Genomic DNA, 23,436 nt, shown 5'->3' on the forward strand with positions numbered 1-23,436 from the left:
GACCACTCGCAACTGATACGGCCCGTACCGGACAGGAGATGTCGATTTCAATATGGAATCTAATGCGAGTGAAATTTCATAGAACGTTGAAACGTATTTGTTTTATTGTTTCGTCATCACCAAAAGAAGTGCGTTAAAAGGACCAAAGTTCGGTGTGGCGGGCAATGCATTAAGATATGTATCGCTTGACTGAAGATTGATTTTGTGCTGTGGGGACTGCGGGGGAAGGAGCAACCAAGGGAATTCCATGTTCATGTTGCGATTTTCTTAATGATTTTTTTTTTATTTTGCCCCGTTTTGTTTGTTTGTTTGTTGTTAGTTTGTTTTAGTGTATTTGTTTGTTTGCTTGTCATTACTGACTTTAAAGAGGCGAAAGACCAAAGTTTGATTGATATGCGATAAGGTGATGTCTCGCTATGATGGACTGAGAATAGTTTTTGTGGTATGGGGTCGCGGGAGGAAGGGGGCACAGTATGTGTTCCTTGTCACGGTGACATGTGTGCTTGTTTGTCAGTGTGTGTGTGTAATCTCTTTTCATATTCACTTTCCTAGGATTTTTTTTTAAACAAATCACATACGAAATCGTGATGGTTCCTGATGGTCCACTGAAGGCATTGTGGAATAGAGCTGCTTAATATTGTGCATGTATAGGCCTAGATTTAAAATGAACCAGCCCGCGTGCACACGCCTGGACACTTGTGTGCATGTAAGGGTTTCTTTATTTTGAGTTGTTACTGTATAGCCATCACTGTGTCTATATCATAGCATGCTTTCTGTTTCTTGTTTGTATGTGTTAGCCTTCTGTTTCGCAAGGATATTAAACAATGTATATAGCTCCATGGCAAAATACAATATAGTGTGTGGTCTACATTAGGGTCACGCTTGTGTGCGCGCATTCACTCTCTTGCTGCTAGTCTCAAGGCTGTTTTCACGGGGTTTTTTTGCAACTATACATTTGTCAGGTTGCTCCTCTCGTATACGTGGACGCGGTTATCTATCCTTCTCTCTCCGTTTAATTCTTGTTTGTAGTCTGTACATTTTTATGTTTCACTAAGGAGTCTCTTTCCATCTCACTGGTTTTCTTGCATGTATGTTTCAATACCTGGTCCACGCATCTAAAGCTTCGCAGTTCGGCGTGCCTAGCTGTACGGGGTGATCAGGATATTTCGGCACGCAAAACTGTTAAGTGATATCAACTTCATGTGACTAACCAGAACAATTTTTATTCAACCCTATAGAATGATAAGTAGCTCTTTGATTTGTTTAAACCTGAAATTGTGGTGAGACTGGGGAATGGCACTTACATCCTGCTCTTCAGGTAACGTTGTGATAACGAAGTAACCACATTGCATAGCCGGCTTAAACCTGATAATGTGCTCAGAGATAATAATGGTTAACAAAGCAGATTTTGATGACGATATTGCAACAGAAATTAATTTCCCAATACATGTACAATGTAGTACGTAACGACTTTGTATGAAGATGATGACATTCCACGTTTAACTTCAAAAAGTTTAAAGTAAATTAATATCAAGATTTAAGTAACTTTAAAGCTTACTGACAGTTTTGCATTCTTCATTTAAAATGATATGAGAAACGTGAAAAGTTTGATTTTGAAAATTTGTAAAAAAAAATCATAGGCTGATTCGCATTGTACAAAGATCAGATTTCCTTTTCATTATCGGACTGCAGTGAAAACATGATTGAAACAGTATTCTGTCTCATCTTCTACTCTCCTCGGTTACAATTTCGTAAAAAGCAGAAACGATGGGTGCTGTTTGTTATTCCGAAGGGTCGTTAATCCGAAACACGCAAATTTCCTATACCTAGAGGTTCGTTAATCCGAAAATGAAAAAGGGTTCGTTAATCCGAAAATTTGTGACGTTATTCTGAAGGTTCGTTATTCCGAAGATTGGTTAATCCGGAAGTGAAATTCGGAACAATGAACCTTCGGAATAACGAATCTTAGGAATAAAGAGCCTTCGGAATAACGAACCTTCGGAATAACGAGCTGTAACCGAAACGATGTATAGACTGGGGTGGAGATATAGCCTTAATAAATAAGACTTGATTTCGTTCATAACACTCTAAATCATACGAATGATGTATTTGTATCTCTTGTCATTGATCATGATTAACGTTTTGTAAGTTGGATCTCCAAATTCAAATACCATTAATGTCTTCGAGTACCTACATTTTTCGTTCCAACAAAGCATAATATCCTGAGGATGCATGGTTATCTCGTTAATCTGCCTGATTTGCTTGCCACTCCTTTTGTATTACAATGTATCTCACTCCACAATCATGACATTCATGTTCCTCACACATTGTAAGCCCTACTAAAACTACCAGCCGCCCAGTCATCTCTTCCTCGCACATTACTATAAGATGCTAAACTTCTGCTTTGGTTACAGAAAAGATTTACTCAAAGCGGGTCACAAGACACGTACATACCGTTCTCTGCGTTTTTATTCAGGCATGAACCAGCAACTTGGATGTCCACTCTGCAAATAATACACTACGTGATAAGAGCACGGTAGGCCTGCAATCCTGAAACTATAATAACATATTAATATTGAACACTAAATTGCAAAGCGAAGCAAAGACATGTAGGCCTACGTTTGTCCACTGTACAGGTGTTTCTCCTGCCAAGACCAAAAACCACACTCCAGTTGCCCCTCTCTCTCTCCCTCTCCTATGATACTAGTACTCGGACTTTTATGGTGCGCAATGAAAACGTCTGGTTTTGCCCTCTCTCTCTCTCCCTCCCCCTTTGAATATAACCCATAGTTACATAATCCTGCGCCTCCAACTCTATCAGGCATATAGGTATGGATGCACGTCAGGAGTCCGACACCCACGAGTCATGGCCTACAGGTCATACTGCTAGTGCCCACTAGTCATGCTGCCCACGAGTTGGGACATTTAAACTGAACGAGACCCACGAGCTCGACATTCACCAGCTCGACCACCAGGTAAATAAGGCCCACAAGTCCGACACTACGCAGGAAAGGCTCACTAGTTCGACACAACACAAACACAGGCACGCACACACACACACACACACACACACACACACACACACGCACACATGCACACACACACACACAAATTGGCCCAAGAGACCGACACTAAGCCCACAAATCTGACAGAATGAACAGCGCCATCTATAACCCATTACAAGTGCTCAATTGTATAGGGTGTCTGGATACTTCAATGGCAAGAAATAACGAAGGAATAATCATTATGAAAAGGGGAGTTTCATTAGTCTAACTGGCGCGAGAATGTTACCAACCCCCCCCCCCCCAAAAAAAAAAATATATACATATATATATATATATGTATACATGCTGTATACGTATATTCTAGATGTATATTTTGTGTGCTTGTGTGTGTGAAATAATTTACTATTTGTGCAATAATGCAATAATGTGCAATTAGTGCAATAATTAGCAAAAAAAAATAAAAATGATGAAACAAAACAAGTGAAACCGGTGCCTGCAAACTATTGTTACCCAAAATGTTCCAGTCGATCTTGATTACATAAGCTCTCCGTTTATTTCATGTGTTCCTCTTGGAAAGGGAAAAGTAAACCCCAAGCCAAACTTTGCAAACACACGATGCCCGAAGTATTGGTCTGTGAATATGCCAAATTATACGATACTGCTTCTTATGCACAGTAAATGATACTGAAGCATTGGAACATTTGTAAGTACAATATGTCATTTATTGATGTCAGCTTCATGTAAGCTGAGAAGTCTGTCTTAATCATGCATTGACATACATGATTGAGCTTTCAGTGACACGGATGCGTAAATACTAATATGTCATCATCAGATAAGGGGCCTCTACTGTAATCCATATCTGGTAAATGGATTGTTTTTACCTTAATAGTGCAATCTGAAGTTGCCTCAGTCATACAAAGATAGAGTGAACTTTCGGAAACGTTTTACTTCTTCAGACCTACCAGGGTCCCATTTCATAAAACATGTTAGGATAGCAACTCTTGCTAGAATGGCAACTTCCAATAGCAACAGCCAATCAGGAAGCTGGATTCTTGTCGTTACCATGACAATTGCTATTCCAGCAAGAGTTGCTATCATATCAACTTTTTGTGAAATGGGGCCCAGGTCTCATACATTAGGTGTGAGACTCATGCCCCAGGGATCTTACTCACACTCCTGATAAGGTTTTCCTCATGCTCCACAAAAACAAACAAACAAACAAACAAACAAACAAACAAACAAACAAATAAACAGATCCAAACATGGGTTTCCAACCATCAAAAAGGTCATACTCTGAAACAATTTTGTCTGTATCAAAATAAGTCAAAATATCATATATTTATTATGCATCAGATTGCATAACTTGCAGCCTAAACATGCTACAGCTCTTAAACATGCTACGTGTATTGATATCTAAGCTAATGCTAAAGCTACTATGGCCTCCCCTCCCCACTCCCCCTTTCACTTTGCTCCCTTGAGTGGTGTTGCCACAAAATTTCGTGCTTAGCTGTTTTCTCTCTTGCCTTGGAATCTCGGCTTCTCACAATTTTCAGGTTTATTCCAAGCTAAGACATAGGTGTGCTATTCTGCTACCAATATCACTTTCAGAAAAAAAAATATATATTTATACATATTTTTACATAAAACAGGTAGATTTGTGTGACAGGGAGGAGCCTTGCATTCCCAACTTTAAGATAGATACAGGGACCGTTTATTACACAACACATGGTATATCAGTGACACTGATTTAATGCAAGAAACTGCTCTGCGGCATACTTCCAAGTCTTTCAAATATTCGTAAAATATAATGCATAATATGTTATTATGGTGTCTGTAGTGCATGTAATTAGTTATTTGTGACCCTGCAATACTAAACCCACAAAAAGTTGTCAGATAGATTTGTTTGTTTCTCAATGACATATCACAACTGATGGTAAAAATTGTATGTTCCTAACACATAAAAGAAATGGATAGTTAAATACAGTATAAATAAGGATGCTAATACTTGTGAGAAAAGTGGCTGTGAAGTTAAGTATCTATTCATGTCACAAACTTTGGATTTTTATACTCGTACATAAAAGGGTAACTCTGAAAGAAAGCACTACGAACTCCAAATTACCTGAGTTGACCCAGAATGGTACTTTCAGGCCAACTGGATAATTAACCCATGTGACATTTTGTGGGTTTGGTGTCGCAGTTTCGAGAGTTATCACAAGCATCAGAATTTGGAGTCAAACACAATACAAAGCCAGATGGTATTGCACCTGTAAAGTTCCTTTATACTGACTCATGAGAGTTTGTCTTTGACATCCACTCACACACATTTAAGGTTAAAATATATAACTTAACTAGAGTAATTCAGACTGTCATATCAAAGGGTAAATGTCATCATCTTCATCACATACGATGGCATTTTCCTATCATATTACGATGACAATAATAATATGTTGATTTGTAAACTTGTCTTTGAACTGTGTAATTCTCCTGCTGCCATCACATGTTTCCGTGGAATATCCCATATTTTCCTTTATTTAAAAACAAACAAACCAAAACCCTACTCAAGTATTTGAATGATCTATTGCAACTATTCCCATGGATTTGGGGGAAAGAATGGATGCCTACGAATGTCTTACACAAAAGAAGTTGCTACAGTTACAACCATGATAACTTAAGACATGTACATCATACATTGTAAGAGAGAGAGAGAGAGAGAGAAATGCAGGCATTCATTCACTGATGAGAAAGGAGCAATAGACCAGTTTAGTACAATATAGTCGACTCCTGTTATACCAAAGTCCTTGAGATCATATAGTTTTCTTTCATTATATTAAAATTTTGTTATATCTAAACAACTAAACAATAAAAAAATACAGAGCAGATAATGTTGGGCCTGAATATTTACCTCGTTGTAACTGAATTTTCTTACAACCATGTTCTCCAAACAGGTGTGCATTGTATCAACACCTCATGCATATAAAATAAAAAGGACTCCTTGCAAACCAGAAAATTTGCCCAAGGCTTGTCTAAGCTTGCCCGATATAGCAACAAAGGATGCATGCAGAGTGCAATCAAAATGTCAGAATCCACTGTGTATGGAGAGATGGTTAACACAGCTTTATACCAGGTCCTTCAAGAAAAAAAGGCCATAAATTTGAGTACATAAGTAAACTGGCCTATCCACCAATACTGTATGTCAACTAGTTACACAGCCTTCATCAGCTTAATGCCACATATCAAAGAGCAGTGTTTACACATAAAAATAAAATATTTATGTGGAATCCAATACAGCATATAGGGTTGCCTTATACTACTAGTTTTCTGGAGAATATCTCTGTCAAAGAATCTCTGCACTTTTTGATGGTCCACTGTAAAAAGTGGACGACTAGTATTAGTAATTGACAATGATAATAGTGGACTCTTGTAAGGCACTCATTCTACCTAATGAGATACTCATGGTGCTGATGTACAAATCTTGCAAAAATGTTACATGGATATACAGACAAGCTAGACAGTAAATGGACTGAACATCAGTTGCTGCAAACAACTCCACAATACACTGAATGGCAGTTATATCAAATCTATAGTCTGAAATCATCCTACATGGAGAAGTAATATAAAAAGGAAGCACACTTTGCACTTTTATGTAACTATTCAGCCTGTATCTAATTGTACTGAAGTAATGCGAGAGTCTGGCAAAGAAGACTAATTAGGTGATCTTGACCTTGACCCGCATCTATCCCATCATGTTGTACAGCTACATGTGGCTGCACTGTGAGCGTCTCAGACTTAGGGTCACAATGATGAAGCAGTCTTGTCATCAGCTCCTCATCATGCTCTCCATTTGAGGCGAATTCCATCCTCACAGAAAGGTTTCCCATATCACTGATATGCTGGTATGACATAATCAGTGATACATGTATTAGCTAAGGACCAGGAGATTTTCTCCTGGCTGTACATGTACTGTATACGCCATATATTTTGCGAGTCTAAATTTTTGCGAATCGGGAATTCTCGACGATTTCGTGAGTGGTTAAATTTGCGATTGTGGAGTCCTGTACTGAACAGAGAAATGTACACACGTATGGCACATTCACATCGGGATCAGAGTCAATATTTCGCATGTCTTTAAATTTGCGAATAGCACCTGATTCGTGAAATTCGCAAAAATAAAAACCTCGCGAAATATTCAGCGTATACAGAACGCTGTAGCTGGATTGAGTACTGAACCTGGGCTGTTTGTTTTGTTTTGACTTGCTTTGATCGGCTGAAGTACGCCTTGCCAATTAACGTCAAGTCACCTTACAGCACCAGAGTCCGCCCGTCATTTGGGTGTGAAGTAGAATCCCCACCCCTCTTCAGTACATTGCTGTCCCATGCTCCTACACAATGCACACAAAGAACCACAGGCTGGACTTCATGTGGTCCACACCAAGTAAGTCCTGGACAGGTCTCTGGCTCCATTTTTCACTTCACAATTACCTTGGGCGTTGTGGTCTTTGGAAAGGCAGTTCTTGTCCTGGAAAGATAATTCAGGTATTGACAGCTTTCTATATGGTCACATCACTTTTTTCTATCTCTTTTCTCCTCTCTGCATGCTTCGGATGGATAGAAGTACATGTATATCAAAGCAAAAAATACATTATAATAATTTCAACTGTTTGATACATCACTGACTGAAGCATTTTATCTAAATCTGCTAAATCTATAATAACTGTATGTCTAACAAAATTCTCAGGAGGTTCACTGAATATCTCTGCATTGGAATAACATAATGATACTTGACAGATAGCTCAACTTCTTTGTAAGAATAGAATTCTCCTATTGAAAAAGTACATATCAAAGCAAAAAGTACATTTTTATATCCATGTACAATACATGTATGAATTTAACATCACAGCATGGTATTACAATGTACATATATGTAATATCATTATATAACTCAATATGCTCAACAATGACTTCTCATGTACATGTGATGTATTCTTTTGAAAATTAGTCATATGATAATTGCAATTCTGGGATAGTCTTATTAACACAGTAGAAAGTCTGAAGAACTTCTAAGTTTATGAATATAACTTGTGTTAGAAAGAGATCCTAAAGCAGATGGGCAAAAATGTGCTATCAAAGATTTTTATCATTTGTCTACCTCTGAACAAATGTATCTGTTATTCATGTTAAGTCAAGATCACAACAGCTGATCTACATTTTATTAAACAAACATATTGTGGAATGATTATGACCTCAGACGGTCGCAAAAGTTCAAACATTATAATCATCTGAGGTGTGCATTTGCTCCAAAATCAATGTTACATCTTATACTTTTTTTCAGTTGTTATGTAAAGAGCATGGTAAGGGTTAAGAAAACAGTTAAATACAAATCAATTTCATTCCTACATTATGGAGATTCAGAAATTGTTCATTTAAAACTTTGTACTTCCTCATGAGATGTATTGCATCATTCTCTCAGATGATGCATTCAATCTACATGAAATGATCATTTCTCCATGTAAGTATTAAATTACAGTATAAATTACAGTAATTACAGTATATCATACACGCCATCTGAGCTGAACATTCCTGTAGTTACTTAATCTCTAACAATTTTTTCCAGAGAGGGACCGAAAAAAAAAAGGGAGCAGTGCTTACTTGGTCTAACTTGCAGGACTCTTGAAAAGTAAGCCGGGCTGACCACACCCTGTTCATTGCCTGGGCACAAGATCACACTATTCCTGGAGACAAAGAACTTCAAGCCATCTGAAACACAAACAGTGAACATCAAACTGTGAAAATAATGTGGAAATCTTGTGTGTGTGCTTGTTTGGTAATTTTACCCCAGCACAGCAAAGGCAAGCACTTTGTGTAAGATAATGACTGCACTTGAAGATAGCAAAGATAGTGAGTCATTAACACTGATGTACATTATTATACTGTTGTTATCCCTGGTGATTGGTTGATTTCGAAAGTTATACGAATACAGCAGGTGTTTAGGGGTTAAGGTGATAAAGCTGATAAATCACAGTACAGTCCTATTGCTGTTGTCTGTCATGTAGAAAAAATAATTGAGAAAGAGACAAACTCTCAATATATTTCCTATCTTCTGAAACAAAATTTTATTTCAATTGATTAACATGCATTTTTATGAAATCACTCTACCGATGCATGCCTTCACCAAGTTATAAGTGATTGACATGATGCTTTTAACAAACATGAAATGGGAGCAGCCTGTTGTTCAGACATCTCCAGGTGTTTTGACTGTAGCAATCATTAACTATTGTTACTTAAGCTATCTATATATGGCACTTTAATACTAGACTGAAGTGGTATTAAAATTATTTATCAGGGAGTAAACAAGTTGTTAGCTGTAATGGTAGTATATCATGTATGAAGGAAATGAAAATGGGTATCCCCCTTGGGAGTGTACAAGCTGGATCCACACTTTTCATCGTATTCATAAATGGCATCATCACCAGTCTTGAAACGGCTCAGTGTAGTATTTTTGCTGATGATATGTTGATGTACATTTGTATGTTTCTCATAAGAATCTTTAGTATGTAACCAATAAACTACAACTAAGTGTGAATAAACTTTGTGAATGCAGATATTTAAATAAATAGTGACTCTTGTAGAGTTAAAGCTGGCATACAAAATAAGTTTCAAAAAGATAGTAGAACAGCAAAGACAAAAAGATGTACATGTGTGGGCATTCATAAGACTCTGTGGTTTCAAAATTGTGTCAGTGAACATTATTGCAAAGGGGCTATTATGAGGATATCCTATGGCAGTATATTAGCTCTGAAGCATAGATTACTTACCTTGAAGAGCTGCCTGAAGGTCAAGAAAAGTCATTACTTCGCAGGATTTTCTCATACCTAGAAGTGAATCATATATGGGGGGAAAAAATGGTGTCAGACAAACTGTACGTATTAACTTCAATAGTAACAATTACATTATTAGATGGAAGGTTTGTCAAGAAAGCACTGGCACTTAATTACAAAGTTTTTACACAATAGTATGCAATAATCAGTTCAGAATTTACCCATCCTGCACAACATGAAATCTCCACATGTGAATAGTTAAGGAGATCCTTGGCCTACCCCAAACCCCTTTTTCTTTTGCAGTGGTTGGTACAATCAAATACCGGTAAGTAATGCACTTTTCAGTGCAGTTGGGTTTTTATGAAAGTCAGACAATCAACAATACTGTATGTTCGTATTTTTCCGTGTTCTTCATGTTATAATTAATCAATGACATGGACTGAACACAAATTACTGCAAAACGAGAAATATTCATTGTGTGAAATTTTGCGAATTGGAGCTGATGGTCTTTTTCGTGGTATGAATTTTTTACAAATTACCACTGGTGATGAATGCAAAGAGCGTAGACATGAACTTTTCGTGCATTTTAATTGGGTGAATCTTGGCTCTCGAAAATTCCAGAAATAAAAAAGCACACAAAAATTTTGGGTTTTACAGTAAACTCCTACAGAGTAGTCTCAAGTATAGACTTATCAAGAGCATGGATTGCATCACCACCAGCTTTTAAACACTGAGTTAATTTTTTATGTGAATCTTACCACTTATAACACCATCTGCACCAGGTTCACCCTTGGCGAAGTGGATGTATGTTCTTTTCATCCGCTTTAATCCCTGTGAAGAGATGATAAGTTGAGGAAAGGAAGGCCACAATAAAACAACAAATGCACACAAGCACAGGGAGACAGATATGTCATGAAGCTTGCAATGAATCCTGATAACAAGAATATATAATACGATCACATCAATAGTAATTCAGTACACATCTTTAATCTTTAAATTGTTGTTATAATACACCTATTTTGACACTTAGTTACAGGACTGTCCAGTCAGAATATCCAGAGACTTCCATATTATATCCACAAGATGTATAGGAAGAAAAGCCACCTAATTGCTGATGGATCCCTCTTTTATTGAAATTGAAATAACCTGGATTGAAGCAATATACATGTATCTTTTGAGAAATGCCCAAAACTGCTGAGAAGGTTCATTTTTTGGGAAAAAAACCCCATATACAATGAGAAAATGCTTTATTGACTGCTGAGAGGACTCTTCTTTTGCCGACAATGTATATATTTACAATAGAAAGTATCCTAAATTTGCTGAGAAAACTCATTTTAGTAATTCCTTGACTACCTCCAAGGATAGCTTGACATAGAGTGATGGGATCACACTTGTGATTAATGATCAGCTACATGCCCCTGGGACAGAGAGCTAGGAAATACAAATCACTAAGAAAACATCGAACCTGTAGAATTTAGATGCTGGTCAAAACAAGTTAAGAAGTAAGACCCCGTTTACAGTGCGAAGCTCGGAAGCGGCCGAGCCGCGGCCGAGCCCACCTTCATTTCAGTGTAAACACGCAAAAGGCCAAATGCGAGGCCAAAATTGGCCGCACATTTGGCCACGCTCTGGAGGTGGTCTCGGCCATTTCTCAGTGTAAACGCAAACTGGGCCAAATGCGTGGCCAGTTTTAGTCTGGCTTCCAAACCCTCTGCCTGTACTATTTCGCTATTCAGGATATTAACCCCCTCAACGTCGAAAACTTGTATAGTTTAAGGTGGTTTTGTCCTGCAAAGGATTTTTTCCTTCGACAAAGGCCTTTGCCCGAACGGCTACTTCGTCACCACGGAATTCAGTTGGCAAAGGGTCTGAAAACCAGACAATACCAAATTGCGTTTGTTTACAAGCAGAGCGCCACTATGACAAAATATTGAAAGGTTTGAATGAAAAGCGCGGCCGAGTCCGGCAGTGTAAACGGACAAAATTGCGGGGCTCGGCCCCGCAATTGGGGCTTGGCTCGGCCCAGCCCCGCACTGTAAACGGGGTCTAGGAGTTCAATCAGTGCCAGAGGCAGAGACTCCAACTCTCCCGTTTTCGACGGGAGATCTCCCGCCGAAAGCCAATTTTTGTAAAATCTCCCATTCTCCCGCTTGAGATTTGATTTCTCCAGCCCTGGCTCTGTGTCTCCCGCTTGAAATGATTTCTTACTTAATATCATTGTGTGTTGAAAAATAAGCCTTAGATAGCACGAGAGAGTATAGAACCCTAGAGCTTCCAGGGCCCTTAAGCGGGCCCTGGACCCCAGCCGCAAGGAGCTTCGCACTCGTGATGTGCGCTTCGCGCATATCAAATTTGAGTCTCCCGTTTGCTAGGGATTCCAGGCGGGAGAATCTCCTGATCAGAAGGTGCTTGGAGTTGGAGTTTCTGCAGAGGTCAGCTTAAAGTTGCGCACTCAGTGTAATTTCACACCATTTGTACACACACACATCTGAATAAATGTTCAGCTGATGCCACAATTTCACATTAGACTTGCGTGAAATAGGACTTTCATTTTCAATGCCTGCTGGCGTGTGCAGGCACACGAGGCATGAATGGTATGCCAACATCTCTGAATGTTGAAAACCTATTACAGTAAATCACCTAAAATTTACTCCTATTGTGTGGAACCGGGTACTCATATTCAGACGTTCGGTAGGTGAGGTAAGGATTGGCAGGAAAGAAGGTTTATGAATGCATAGGGCTTACCTGCAATTATATGCAGCCTATATAATGAAAGGATATTTCAAATCATGCAAAGTTACACACTGGCCTACCTGTCTTTGGATTGACTCCCAGTTCCTGAAGTATGTTCCATGCACAACAGTTGGATAGTCAGCAGCATTAGTGATGGCTTCTAATTCTTGGTCTTGAACCTTCAAAATGCATGAAAGAAGCAGAATAAATTCAAGTGATAGTGTTCTTTGATCAAAAGCATGCCGTCAATCCCTCGTTTGAGGCGAGACCCCACTTCCACGAAGCTGATGGGGTGCTATACCTCGCTTAAGATTTTTCGTTTGGGAGTTGGGAGTCGAAGTATTTGTCCATTGCAAATTAACTTTCTGCTCAGGCGTGACAAATCTGGAGGCCAAGCCAGGGTTTAATGACTACAGCAGCTGTCGTATTACGTAAGAGCATGATAAGGATATCTGCCTGTGGCAGACCATTCAAAGTGAACTCAATTTTCTCTATCCTTTCTAAAGTTTTCAATTTTATATTTAATTCTATTGAGAAATTCTATGGTCATCCATTTTACATTTCGAACGAAAAAAATTGACCCGTAAATAACGAAAATACAGGAATAAGAAGGAGCTACATAGCCCATGCCAAAACCAAAACAATCTCCTCCTCTCGTGGTGCCCCCCCCCCCCCCCCCCCCCCCTGTGGCGCTGTGCCGATGACTGATGCTTAGATTAGGCCAGGGTCAAGAAACAGGTGTTTTATATCTTTGGTTTTTAAGTCATTGATTGCCAAGATATACACTGGCATTATTTACGGGGGTGTAGCCTCTTCAAACGAGAGATTTGCGTCATGGTGACTTTTTAGATTGGTACTCTTTCAGAATTTCAAAAAGACTCAAGTCCTGCAACATTTGGCTTACCTCAAAACTATGACCTTGGTTTGCACAGATGAGTAAATCTCCAATTGTTGGATCCTCCTTGAGCGAAAATCGCTGCTTATCATTGAGAGCAACAACTTGGCGAATATCATCCTCTGTGTAATTTTTGAACATTCGATGGGCAAGTAATTCTCTGACTAGAAGGTATCCACCTGCAATGAAAGATATTCACATGGTTATTAGGCTCTGCTGCATTTGCAACATGGGTCAACAATGCATGGCACAATTAGTCAATTTAGTAACACATTCAAATTAAAGGACTTACAAGTTCACTTTTCTAAACATGTGGCTAATGGAGTGAATGCAGCAATATCAGTAGAACACATAAGCGAAAGTTTGAGAAAAATTGGACAATCCGTTCAAAAGTTACAAATCATTTAAAGTTTCTGTACAGTCACACTGCTGGATGAGAAGACTTCTACAGTTTATGATGTCACTTACATTGAACGATATAAGGAAAATATGAGGAAATCTCACTCCCCAGCAAACCATCTCACACTCACCCATCTAGCAATCATTTTCTCACACCTCCCAGAAAGAAAGAAAAAAAAAGAAAAACAATATGCGGCAGGTACAATGAATTTGTATATTGGCTACAGAAGACACCTAGGCGCTACATGCACTGTATCTTACAGCTATTCACCTTTCTGAATGTAATAATCCAAAGAGGTCTCTAAAGATTCTCCCATCTAAATTTATGAAATATGATTTTCAATTAGGACAACTTACCCAGGTATGCATTTATATCATTATTATCTTCCAATATATCATCTGAAATGTTTATTAAAAAATAGTTCTGTTCATAATTATCCAACAAGATAATAAATTCTTCATTGCATTTTTACCTTTGAAAATTTAAAAACATTATCTGCTGGAACAAAATCTGTACATTCACCAAGCCTAAACTCTGGAATTCAACACACATTCAAAAGCAATATGCATTTTGATTAATTGCTAAGAGACAACTTAGGAATAAATCATCACAAAGACATTCTGTTTGAAATTTTCAATTTTCCTGCTTGATATTATTCTCTCCTCTTTCTTTCCCCGCTCTCATCTATTCCTTCTGTTTCGTATCCTCCCACTCCATCTTTCTGTCATCATGCGAAGCTTCAGTTTCAATTTATGTTGCTGTAGTTTTTTAATACCATTCTGGTATATATACTTTGTTGTTTTTTATTTTATGTGTTTAATTCACCATTATATTCATTACAGTTTGATATATTTTGGGGGACCTATAAGTAATATGTACAGTTGTGCTTCTGATATAGGATATCTAAAACTACCTTGAATGATCTGATGCATGAAACAGGAAATATTGGTAGAGTTCTATAATAGTTCGCTTTATTAGATGGTAAAAAGGGTATTTTGAACTTTCTAGATCCTCAAAATCCTGCACCTTCTTGTGTAGATGTAGGCCCTATAACTGACAATTTCTTCCTGTTTTTGGTAAAACTCAGGAGACAATGACAACAATGGCATTGCAGATACCAACATCAAAACCTCAAAACCAAACGGAGGAATATCATAACATTAATTAGTGTCTATAACACAAGGTATTGCAATATCGTTCATAGGATCTTACCTGGAAATATCTGAAACCCCATTGTTGGAGCCCTGTGCCGCAGGACTAATGACAAAGATCTAGACAACCTCACATTGTGACGCCCAGAATGAGCCATGGATGGTCATGGAAGAGATTCTCGTCCGGGTAAACGTTCTGCAAACCAAAATCGCAAAAACAGCAGCACTGAGATGAGTGAGATATTGAAAACCCCTTCGCTTCAGCGGAGAATTGAGAACTGACTGATACAAATGGTGGATATGGCATTTTACTTCGATTTGCAGATTGCAGATGCTGTGTAGACCAGACAGGTTGCGACATCAGAAGAAAAGCCGTCCCTTGATCTAACAACAGATTTCATTTCCGTCGCTCCTGTACCACATGTCGGTGATGCACGTTACAACAGCGAGTAAATCCACAGGGGATGTATTACGCAATCGGAACCTCTCTGTTTACGTTTCCGTCCGGCGCCGCTCCGCTCCAGACAGCAGTGCATGCTGCGCTAGGGTGCTGGCGTGCATGCTCCACATCCAGGGCAACAAAGCCTCCTACCAACATTACAACAGAGAAGAAGAAGAAGAAAAAAGATTTCAAAATGCCTCAGCATCGAGATACAAATATACGACGCTTGTGGAACATCCAGGTCAATGACACTTTTAACACTCTTCTAGCAGGGCGAGTATTCAGGTAACATATCAGTTGTTTTGTCATTACCAACGATCACCAATTCCGAAGAAATAGTGTACGAATATACAGTATGTGGTCCCATATATTGTCATCCCTGTAAGCTGGCAATAATTACAGTGAGTGTACACTAAATTTACAGGTGCACTACCAGGCACAGGTGTCCTTTAACCAATGCAGTGAGTGGATATGGATGTAAATTTACATTTGTCGCATGATGACGTACCACACGTATTTAAATGTCTAAGTTAGTTGTCTCTATGGCTACTCTGTACTGTGGATGTTTCTTCTGGAGCCGGGATTGCATGAAAGAAGTTAGCGGAATCGGAACAGTTTGGGGCTTAAATTTATATCTGAATGTACTAAAGTTAAATTACTTTTGTATCTTTGTGGATTTCTCAAATTCCACCAAAGTAAAGTGCAGCAAAATCACAAGTAAATGGCTTCTTTCTAATTACTCATGTGAATTTAAACTGAATCGGTCTTCAGAAAGTGTCGATATCAATGGCAAATGCTGACTTTTATGTCACTCAAAACAAATTTGCGCTCATGCTTCGCGAATGATCACAGCATGCACTGCCTGCATGATCTGAAACTGAAGTTAGCTGTCTAATATTATGTGATGAATCTTTTAATTCAAGTAACTGGGAGCAAAAAAAAAAAAAAATCAATGTACAAATGTTTTATGGCAAGTTTAATTAAGTCAGGGGAGAAATGCACACGACCACATCTGCCAGACAGCTGACAGAGACAGACATACACACACAGACATACACATGCATTTCTCAACTGACTTCTGTCAATTAGCCACAATCATTGAACATTGATTTTTAGCTTTCACTTTGAGTCCCACTATAAATTATATTACTTTAAAGATATGTAGCATAATGGCTAACTTCAGTTTCAGACCATGCATGCAGGCAGTGTATGCTGCCATCATTTGCAAAGAGCGAGTTTATTTGGAGAGACATGAAAGTCAACATCGATATTGCCACTTTCTGACAACCAATTTAGTGTAAATTCACATTTGTAATTAGAAATAAGCCATTTAGTATAACTTTTGATTTTGGTAGTTTGATGGAATTTGAGATATTCATATGGATATGAAAGTACATTAGTACCAGAATTTCTGTGGCAAAGTACCAACCAAGTTGACCTTTGCTGATTTGTTTGAATAAGTTGCTGTGCTGTGAATCTGATGTGAATCATCATCCAAATGTTGTGATTGCTTGATTTATCACATGATTTACTGTATTCATACTTAAACATCATTGTACTAATTAAGAGCTTTGATCACATTAATTCTTCTATCTAGGAGTCTTTTAAATGCCTGCTTAGAAAGAGAGCAGACTTGTGTAATGGTCTTGTTGTTCTTCCTATTGTCCCTGCTCCAGACATGACCACTCCAGCTTGCTGCTTGGATCTGAAGATGGTGTAGTGAGATTCTACCAGATTCCTACATCATTACATTCCACAGAAACTGAGAAACCAGAGGTACATTGTAACTTCACTGAACAGAGAATGCATTAATGTCAATGAACATCCATGCCAAGACTGTGCATAAAAGACCATGTCTGATGTTGCAGCAGTGCGCAGTAACAACTGTCCTCTGAAAAGTCGGTGATCGTCATGTCGAGTAAAGAATGGTTTGCAATCTAAATGAGGTTATAAGCGTCCTTCATTGAAGTCAGAGATATAGTATGTTCAATTTCTAGAGATATTTAAGCCTTTTGTACGTAGAATCTTATGGTACACATTTTGACAAGATATAAACTGTGCATATAATGTAGGCAGTTGGCACTTTGATTCAATCAGGAATAAATACCCATTATTGTAATATAACAAGGAGTAGTTAATTTCAATTCAGTACTGAAACTAAGGCAGGGTAATGGATCTGTGCAGACTACTAATACCCATTATGTTCATCCATGTTTTCAAGCTCAATATTTTTGTGTCTGTAGCCCATTCTCAGTCTGGAAACCAAGGGAGGCCCGATCCAGGCCATGGTTGTCCACAATGTAGCAAACTTTGGCTCCTTAGAACTGATTACAGCTGACTCCAGGGGAACTGTGACAATCTTTGGCAAGCAGCAGATTCTTGACAAGCGAAGCGTTTCAGACCATGCACTGAACAGTCTCCAGGTTGATATGGACGGTGGTAATTCAACTTTTGATTTTCAATACCCTTGTTGTATGACACTCTCCAATCATGCTAATATCAAAACATTGAAATGATACATGTCTGATATTGCTTTACCTATCACGAAGAATGCATTGCTTGATATTAAGTTATACAAGAATGAGATAGTAATTATGTGATACATAATATAATGCACATATTTGTAGGCAGAATGGAATTGGCAAGCACACTGCAGTATCTGCAGTGTTGTTATCAAGATGGTTTGATGCAAGCCAATCTCTTTCTTATTAGTCTAATTAGACAGGGACTGACTAGTTTTAGAATATATGTGGAATCATGTTTTGTGCCAAAAATATATTGTCCATTTCCTTTCAATATTATGGTGTTAAAACAAAAATATAAAGATAAGTTGAATTGAATTGAAAGAATTTGCCAAATACCAATAGTTATAGTTTCAATCAGATATGATAAAGATGATTTATATTTCTCTTTCCATTTTATGGATGAAAGCGGGTAACCTGGCCATTGTTGCTGGAGATGTTGAGGGTCAGATCCATGCAGTACTCCCGTTTTCCTCTCTGTGGAAACTTAGGATACCGCAGACAAAAAGTACCCAGAGGAAGGATCTTAAAGTAAGACTTTAATTTGTCATTCTTGGCAATGTAGAGTTTTGATGTTTCACGCAGAATTGAATTGATTTTGTGCGTTTGCTTCTCCTGTATGTGTACAAAGTAAAATGACATATTTCATGCATGAGTGGGTTAAGGTTGATTTGAAGTAATTGATTTCTGTTCTTGAGACCTGCTACATTCTCTTCTGTAGGTTGAAGGTAGTTTATAGGATTTTTATTTTACCATGCTTTTATATCAAATACAGTCAACTCCTGTTGTAACGAAGTCCCTTGGGACTGGCAATTTTCTTTCGTTATATCAAAATTTCGTTATAACCGGACAAATAAGCAATAAAAAATATAGAGGTAATTATGTTTGAATTTTTACTTCGCTGTAACTGGAATTTTGTTATAACTGTGTTCACTATAATGAGAGTGCACTATATTGGTAGTGATCTTCTGGGCAAATGCATTTATTATTTACATTTAGTATTGAATTGATATCAGTCTTCAGAAGGAATTCAAGAACTTCTCGCCACCAGACTCTACAGCAGCTCTTCGGGTATAGCAACAAATTACATTCTAGCTTCGGACAGAGCCAAAAATCTTCACTTCATTCAGCAAGGATCCTTAGTTCTCACGCTGCCAACATCAAGTTGCATCAAAACAGTAAGTTCACCAGACCTCACCAACTCCACAGGCGGAGCAGTTTGAAAGCAAACATTTTATGTTCATGCATGAATGTGACTGGGTAACAACAGTAACAACAACGACAACAACAACTATTTGAGCAATAACAATATCATCCACCCACTAACCAAGTACAGTTCCCCATGCTCTGATGGCATGATACACTTAAAATAACAAGATTGGCTGATGCCAGGGGACAAAAATGCAGGAAGCTTTCATTACAGTACAATATAACAATGTAAATCCCTATAAATAGGTTTGGTTATAATTGCTTCAAAATGGAATTGATATCTACCAACAGAGGGTCCCAAGTTGAGGTGCTGCTTCAAATGCTGCTTTGCTCTAGTAGGAGACTCATATCAGTTTCTTAGTCATTTTATCACTTCCAATAAAATAAACAAACAAGCTATTTGTCTAGAGGCTATTTGAGGGAATCATAAGCCTTTTGAAAAAGTACAACATTTTACAAATGTTTTTGTTTCTTGAAGCGTGGATGCAGCACTGAGAGGAATTTTGATTCTTACTATTTTGATTCCTGTTGTTATTTGTGGCCAAAAAATTATTGAAATAGTTTATTGTGTTAAGGTCTTGCTAAAAGAGATAAGTATGGTGAAACATGAAGCATGCCCAGTGTTGTTTTGCTATGATTTGTTTGTCATAGATGTGCAGTGGTTACTTCATGTCCCTTCCTGATGAGGCTGACATTCCTGAGCTGAAGAGTGGAATTGACCATCAGGTGGCCTTAGGAGGAGAGGATGGAACCATATCCATCATGTCCAATTTCAAAGTGAGGAATTTGTCTTATATTTTGGTGATCATATTTGTCCAGGGTAGCCTCATTGGTATTAGTCCTGCTTTTCCATTAGTCTTTGCCATTATCAATTCCAAAGGACTCCCAGGTACCCATTTCTACTCAGGGGTCAAGGGGGACAATGACTGGTAAACAGCTAATGCATAGTTGCACACACTGGGCAAGAGTCTCACTTGCAGTGTTCTTTTTGACTGGAGCTGTATCCACTGTGCCTCCCAGTTCACACAAAGTAGAAAATGCAATTTGTGATTGGAGATCTGAAAATCATCCAAATCCAATCAAATATTGATTATGGTTTATAGCAAAGTGAACACAGCTTTGGAAAGTATAGGTGATTCACCAGCAGAAGTCAGGGTAGTACCAGTTCTTTACTGAAATGTGAATATCTCTCAGGACACTTCAGTGGTGTAAACAGGAGAGCATTAGAAGAACTGAATTAAATGCTTCAGATCATGTAAGTAACAAATGGTATTTACAGATTATTGATATTCATTCTCACTGATGAATCACACAGATTAGCATTACTGTTACTTATTTTTATGCCTCCGCAACGAAGTGGCCGGAGGCATTATGTTTTCGGGTCGTCCGTCCGTCCGTCCGTCCGTCCGTACGTCCGTACGTCCGTCCGTCCCGTTTTGTTTTTGTCGATATCTCAAGAACCGTGTGGTGGTTTTACATCAAACTTGATATGAGGGTATATCCTTGGGGGATGATACTTTGTGTGGATTTTAAGGTCACAGGGTCAAAGGTCAAAGGTCACAGGTTATTTTGTGAAAAAAAATTTGAAATTTCATGTTTTTCTCCATATCTCACAAATGGTTCAAGGTATCTTCATGGAACTTAGTATATATGCTTGTACCGATGGGCAGTGATTATCTAGGGAAGTTGGGGTTATGGGTCAAAGGTCAGGGGGTCAAAGGTCAAGGTCAACTCCTCAAAATATCACTACTTTCCTTAAAATGCAATATGCCTGAAGGGTTTTTTTTTTTCAAACTTGATGTATGGCATGTATTACCCAATATATATTTTTGGGGAAGTTTCTTGCCAAAAGGTCAAAGGTCAAAAGGTAAAAGGTCAAGTGAAAGTGCTAAATTGCACTTTTTCCTCCATATCTCGAAAGTAACTCAAGGTATCGTCATGAAACTTACATATTTATGCATGTTCAACCTAACAGTGATTCTCTTTGGAACTGTGAGGTCAAAGGTCAAAGGCCAGGTTTAGATAATGCTATTTTCCCATTTGATACTGAAATTATGCTTTTTCTCAATACCTTGAAAATTACTCAATGCATAGACTTATAAAAGGGTCAAAAGTCAAGTAAAAATCATCAGTTCCCCAAATACCTGCACTCTGACATTTTAATCATTCATCCAATTGAACCTAGTTCTAGAAAAAGTGAACATTCAGCACATTTGTGTCAAACCTGTCATTTTAATATTTTGCCAATTGTGTGAAACTGTCATCACACATTGTCAAGACATTGTACTATAGACCTATTAGGAGAACCATGCATTATGGCGGAGGCATATCAGTAGCCGTAGCGATATATCTAGTTATTATTATTACTATTATTTATAGTGCGCTTTTCCCACAAGGCCCAAAGCGCTTACAATCAATTCAAAACATGTACGACAGTATGTGTAATTGGATAAATGTTACAGCTACGAACTAGTTGCTACAAAAAAGATGTGTTTTCAAGGCTTTTTTGGCACATTTTAGATGTTTCATTTCGAGGCATCCCCACCCTGTCCTTGCCTTTTTCCATGTAGATTTCTGAGCTTCAGTACACAAATATCAACCTGCCAATAACCGAGATGCTTTGCCTCTCATCTGTGCAAAACGATGGCAAGGACTCCCTCCTGTGTTCCGGACATTTCAACCTGGTTTTTCTATATCACAATGGACAGGTGAGGAAAGAGAGGTCAATGTGCTATTAAACATTTATTCAGACAATGAGTAATATTGCTAGAAATTGAGTATGGCACACCCAGGTAAAATGAGTAGTGGACACATAGAAGGTAATGTGTGATCAAAGCCAAAAAAAGAAAAGAAAAAAAGAAATCAATGCATAAACAAGTGTTGCCTGAAGAAAATCTCATCATATAGGAGCAATAAGATGAAAGCCAGTGACCTCTTTACAACAGAGTTTGCCAAAAGAATGGAATCATAATGTATGAACTTCTAAAACCAAATGTTGTATACCAATATGTCACTCCCCTCTCCCCCCGCTTCTAATACTCTTTATTCAATCTTTTCACTCCTTTTTGTGATTTATGTTTCTAAACCTGTCTGAACTATCAATCTGTATCTTACTTCAAATTTTGCTTGCCTATTCTCATTGTCTGTGTCGCCAATGCTTTGATGTTTTGTTTTGTTTGGGATTTTTGTTTGTTTTTCTTGAACAGTGCCTTGCAAAGTACCAGACATCAGATTGGGTAGTTGCGATGTCTCTGTGTGAGGCAGAGAAAGACGGAGAACAGGACATCATCATTGGCTGCCGAGACAACACAGTTAGTGCTATCAAAATCTCAGGATGACGCTGTGACTGCACTTTGTTTCGGTGACCCTATTTCATGATGCCTTTCTCATGATGCTGTGGTTTCATCCTCATGCCAGATAGCATGCCACAGAGAAGTTTCTGAACTATCGATGCTTTTTGCAACCAAGTGGAGGGAGAAGAGTATCTGTAAAAGTGGAAATTTTCGCGGTGTTCAAATTTTTGCGCATTTCGCGCAACCAGAAACAAACGCGAAAATAAAAGCACGCGAATATTTTTGCTTGCCATATGTGCCTGTGCGTGATGTCTTGATTCCGCGGAATTAAAAACACGCGAAACTCTTCCGACCCGGCCAAGCGCGAAAAATTAGGCACGCGAAAATATCCACTTTTACAGTAATGCTTTTGATTGAGGGGCGTCTGAGGCTGTTTTTGTTTTTGTTTTTTGTCTCACCCAGATAGTGGAAGGCATCACTTTTCTGTCGGTGGCAGTGGTGGCATCGGTATCGTCATTGTCGTTAGCAATTTGGTGTACTCTCTCTAACTTTCCAGGGCTTTGAGCTATGCATGACCACCAAATTTGCCCACAAGTTCATATTACCTAAAAATGCTGGTCAGGTTTGAGTATGGATGCAGTCCAACAAGAACAAAGAGCAAAGGGTCAATGAACTTTGCTCTGATAAGCACTATACTCACAGTATTGTGATGTGCTCTCAATAACTTTCCACATATTTGAGCTATGACCACCAAACTCACACCACAGGTACATGATCTAAAGATGCCGTTCAAGCTCAAATATGGTTGAAGTTCGACAAGTTCAGTGGTCAAATGGGTCAATGAAATTTACCTGATAAGTACTGTACACATAGTATTGTGGTGTACTCCTAATAACTTTCCACGGCTTTGAGCTTTTACCACCAAATTCATACCGCAGGTACATAAACTAAAGATGCTAGTCAAGTTTGAA

At 38.4% G+C, this 23,436-nt stretch overlaps 2 protein-coding genes across 2 annotated transcripts; one reads left to right on the forward strand and one right to left on the reverse strand.

Moving 5' to 3' along the window:
• Positions 1 to 7,431: 7,431 nt before the first annotated feature.
• Positions 7,432 to 15,157, reverse strand: LOC139734563 (tRNA 2'-phosphotransferase 1-like). The gene is made up of 7 exons (XM_071645338.1): positions 15,061 to 15,157; positions 13,458 to 13,627; positions 12,634 to 12,732; positions 10,579 to 10,651; positions 9,818 to 9,874; positions 8,652 to 8,759; positions 7,432 to 7,521 (listed from the first exon to the last, which is right to left on the reverse strand). The coding sequence occupies exons 1-7, from the start codon at positions 15,155 to 15,157 to the stop codon at positions 7,481 to 7,483; spliced, it is 645 nt and encodes a 214-aa protein (XP_071501439.1). The 3' UTR covers positions 7,432 to 7,480.
• A 467-nt stretch (positions 15,158 to 15,624) lies between these two features.
• LOC139734564 (uncharacterized) lies at positions 15,625 to 22,638 on the forward strand. Its single transcript, XM_071645339.1, has 8 exons — positions 15,625 to 15,726; positions 17,118 to 17,217; positions 17,685 to 17,880; positions 18,373 to 18,494; positions 18,980 to 19,141; positions 19,824 to 19,949; positions 21,743 to 21,880; positions 22,379 to 22,638. Exons 1-8 carry the CDS (start codon positions 15,635 to 15,637, stop codon positions 22,508 to 22,510), a joined length of 1,068 nt encoding a protein of 355 aa, XP_071501440.1. The 5' UTR covers positions 15,625 to 15,634; the 3' UTR covers positions 22,511 to 22,638.
• Positions 22,639 to 23,436: the final 798 nt, after the last annotated feature.

The sequence above is a fragment of the Diadema antillarum genome, unplaced genomic scaffold (genome assembly GCF_040938485.1).
Source record: "Diadema antillarum isolate AM-2024a unplaced genomic scaffold, OU_Dant_1.0 seq00000533_RagTag, whole genome shotgun sequence".
Taxonomy (NCBI): domain Eukaryota; kingdom Metazoa; phylum Echinodermata; class Echinoidea; order Diadematoida; family Diadematidae; genus Diadema; species Diadema antillarum.

Bases quoted from the DNA above. Each gene is read 5' to 3' on its own strand.
- LOC139734564 (XM_071645339.1), top strand. From the start codon at position 15,635: ATGCCTCAGCATCGAGATACAAATATACGACGCTTGTGGAACATCCAG. The intron at 17,881-18,372 runs GTAATTCAACTT...TATGGATGAAAG, and splicing joins CCAGGTTGATATGGACGGTG to CGGGTAACCTGGCCATTGTT. The intron at 21,881-22,378 runs GTGAGGAAAGAG...TTTCTTGAACAG, and splicing joins TTCTATATCACAATGGACAG to TGCCTTGCAAAGTACCAGAC.
- LOC139734563 (XM_071645338.1), bottom strand. From the start codon at position 15,157: ATGGCTCATTCTGGGCGTCACAATGTGAGGTTGTCTAGATCTTTGTCA. The intron at 12,733-13,457 runs GTAAGCCAAATG...TGCATTTTGAAG, and splicing joins ACCAAGGTCATAGTTTTGAG to GTTCAAGACCAAGAATTAGA. The intron at 10,652-12,633 runs GTAGGCCAGTGT...ATCTCTTCACAG, and splicing joins GGGAGTCAATCCAAAGACAG to GGATTAAAGCGGATGAAAAG.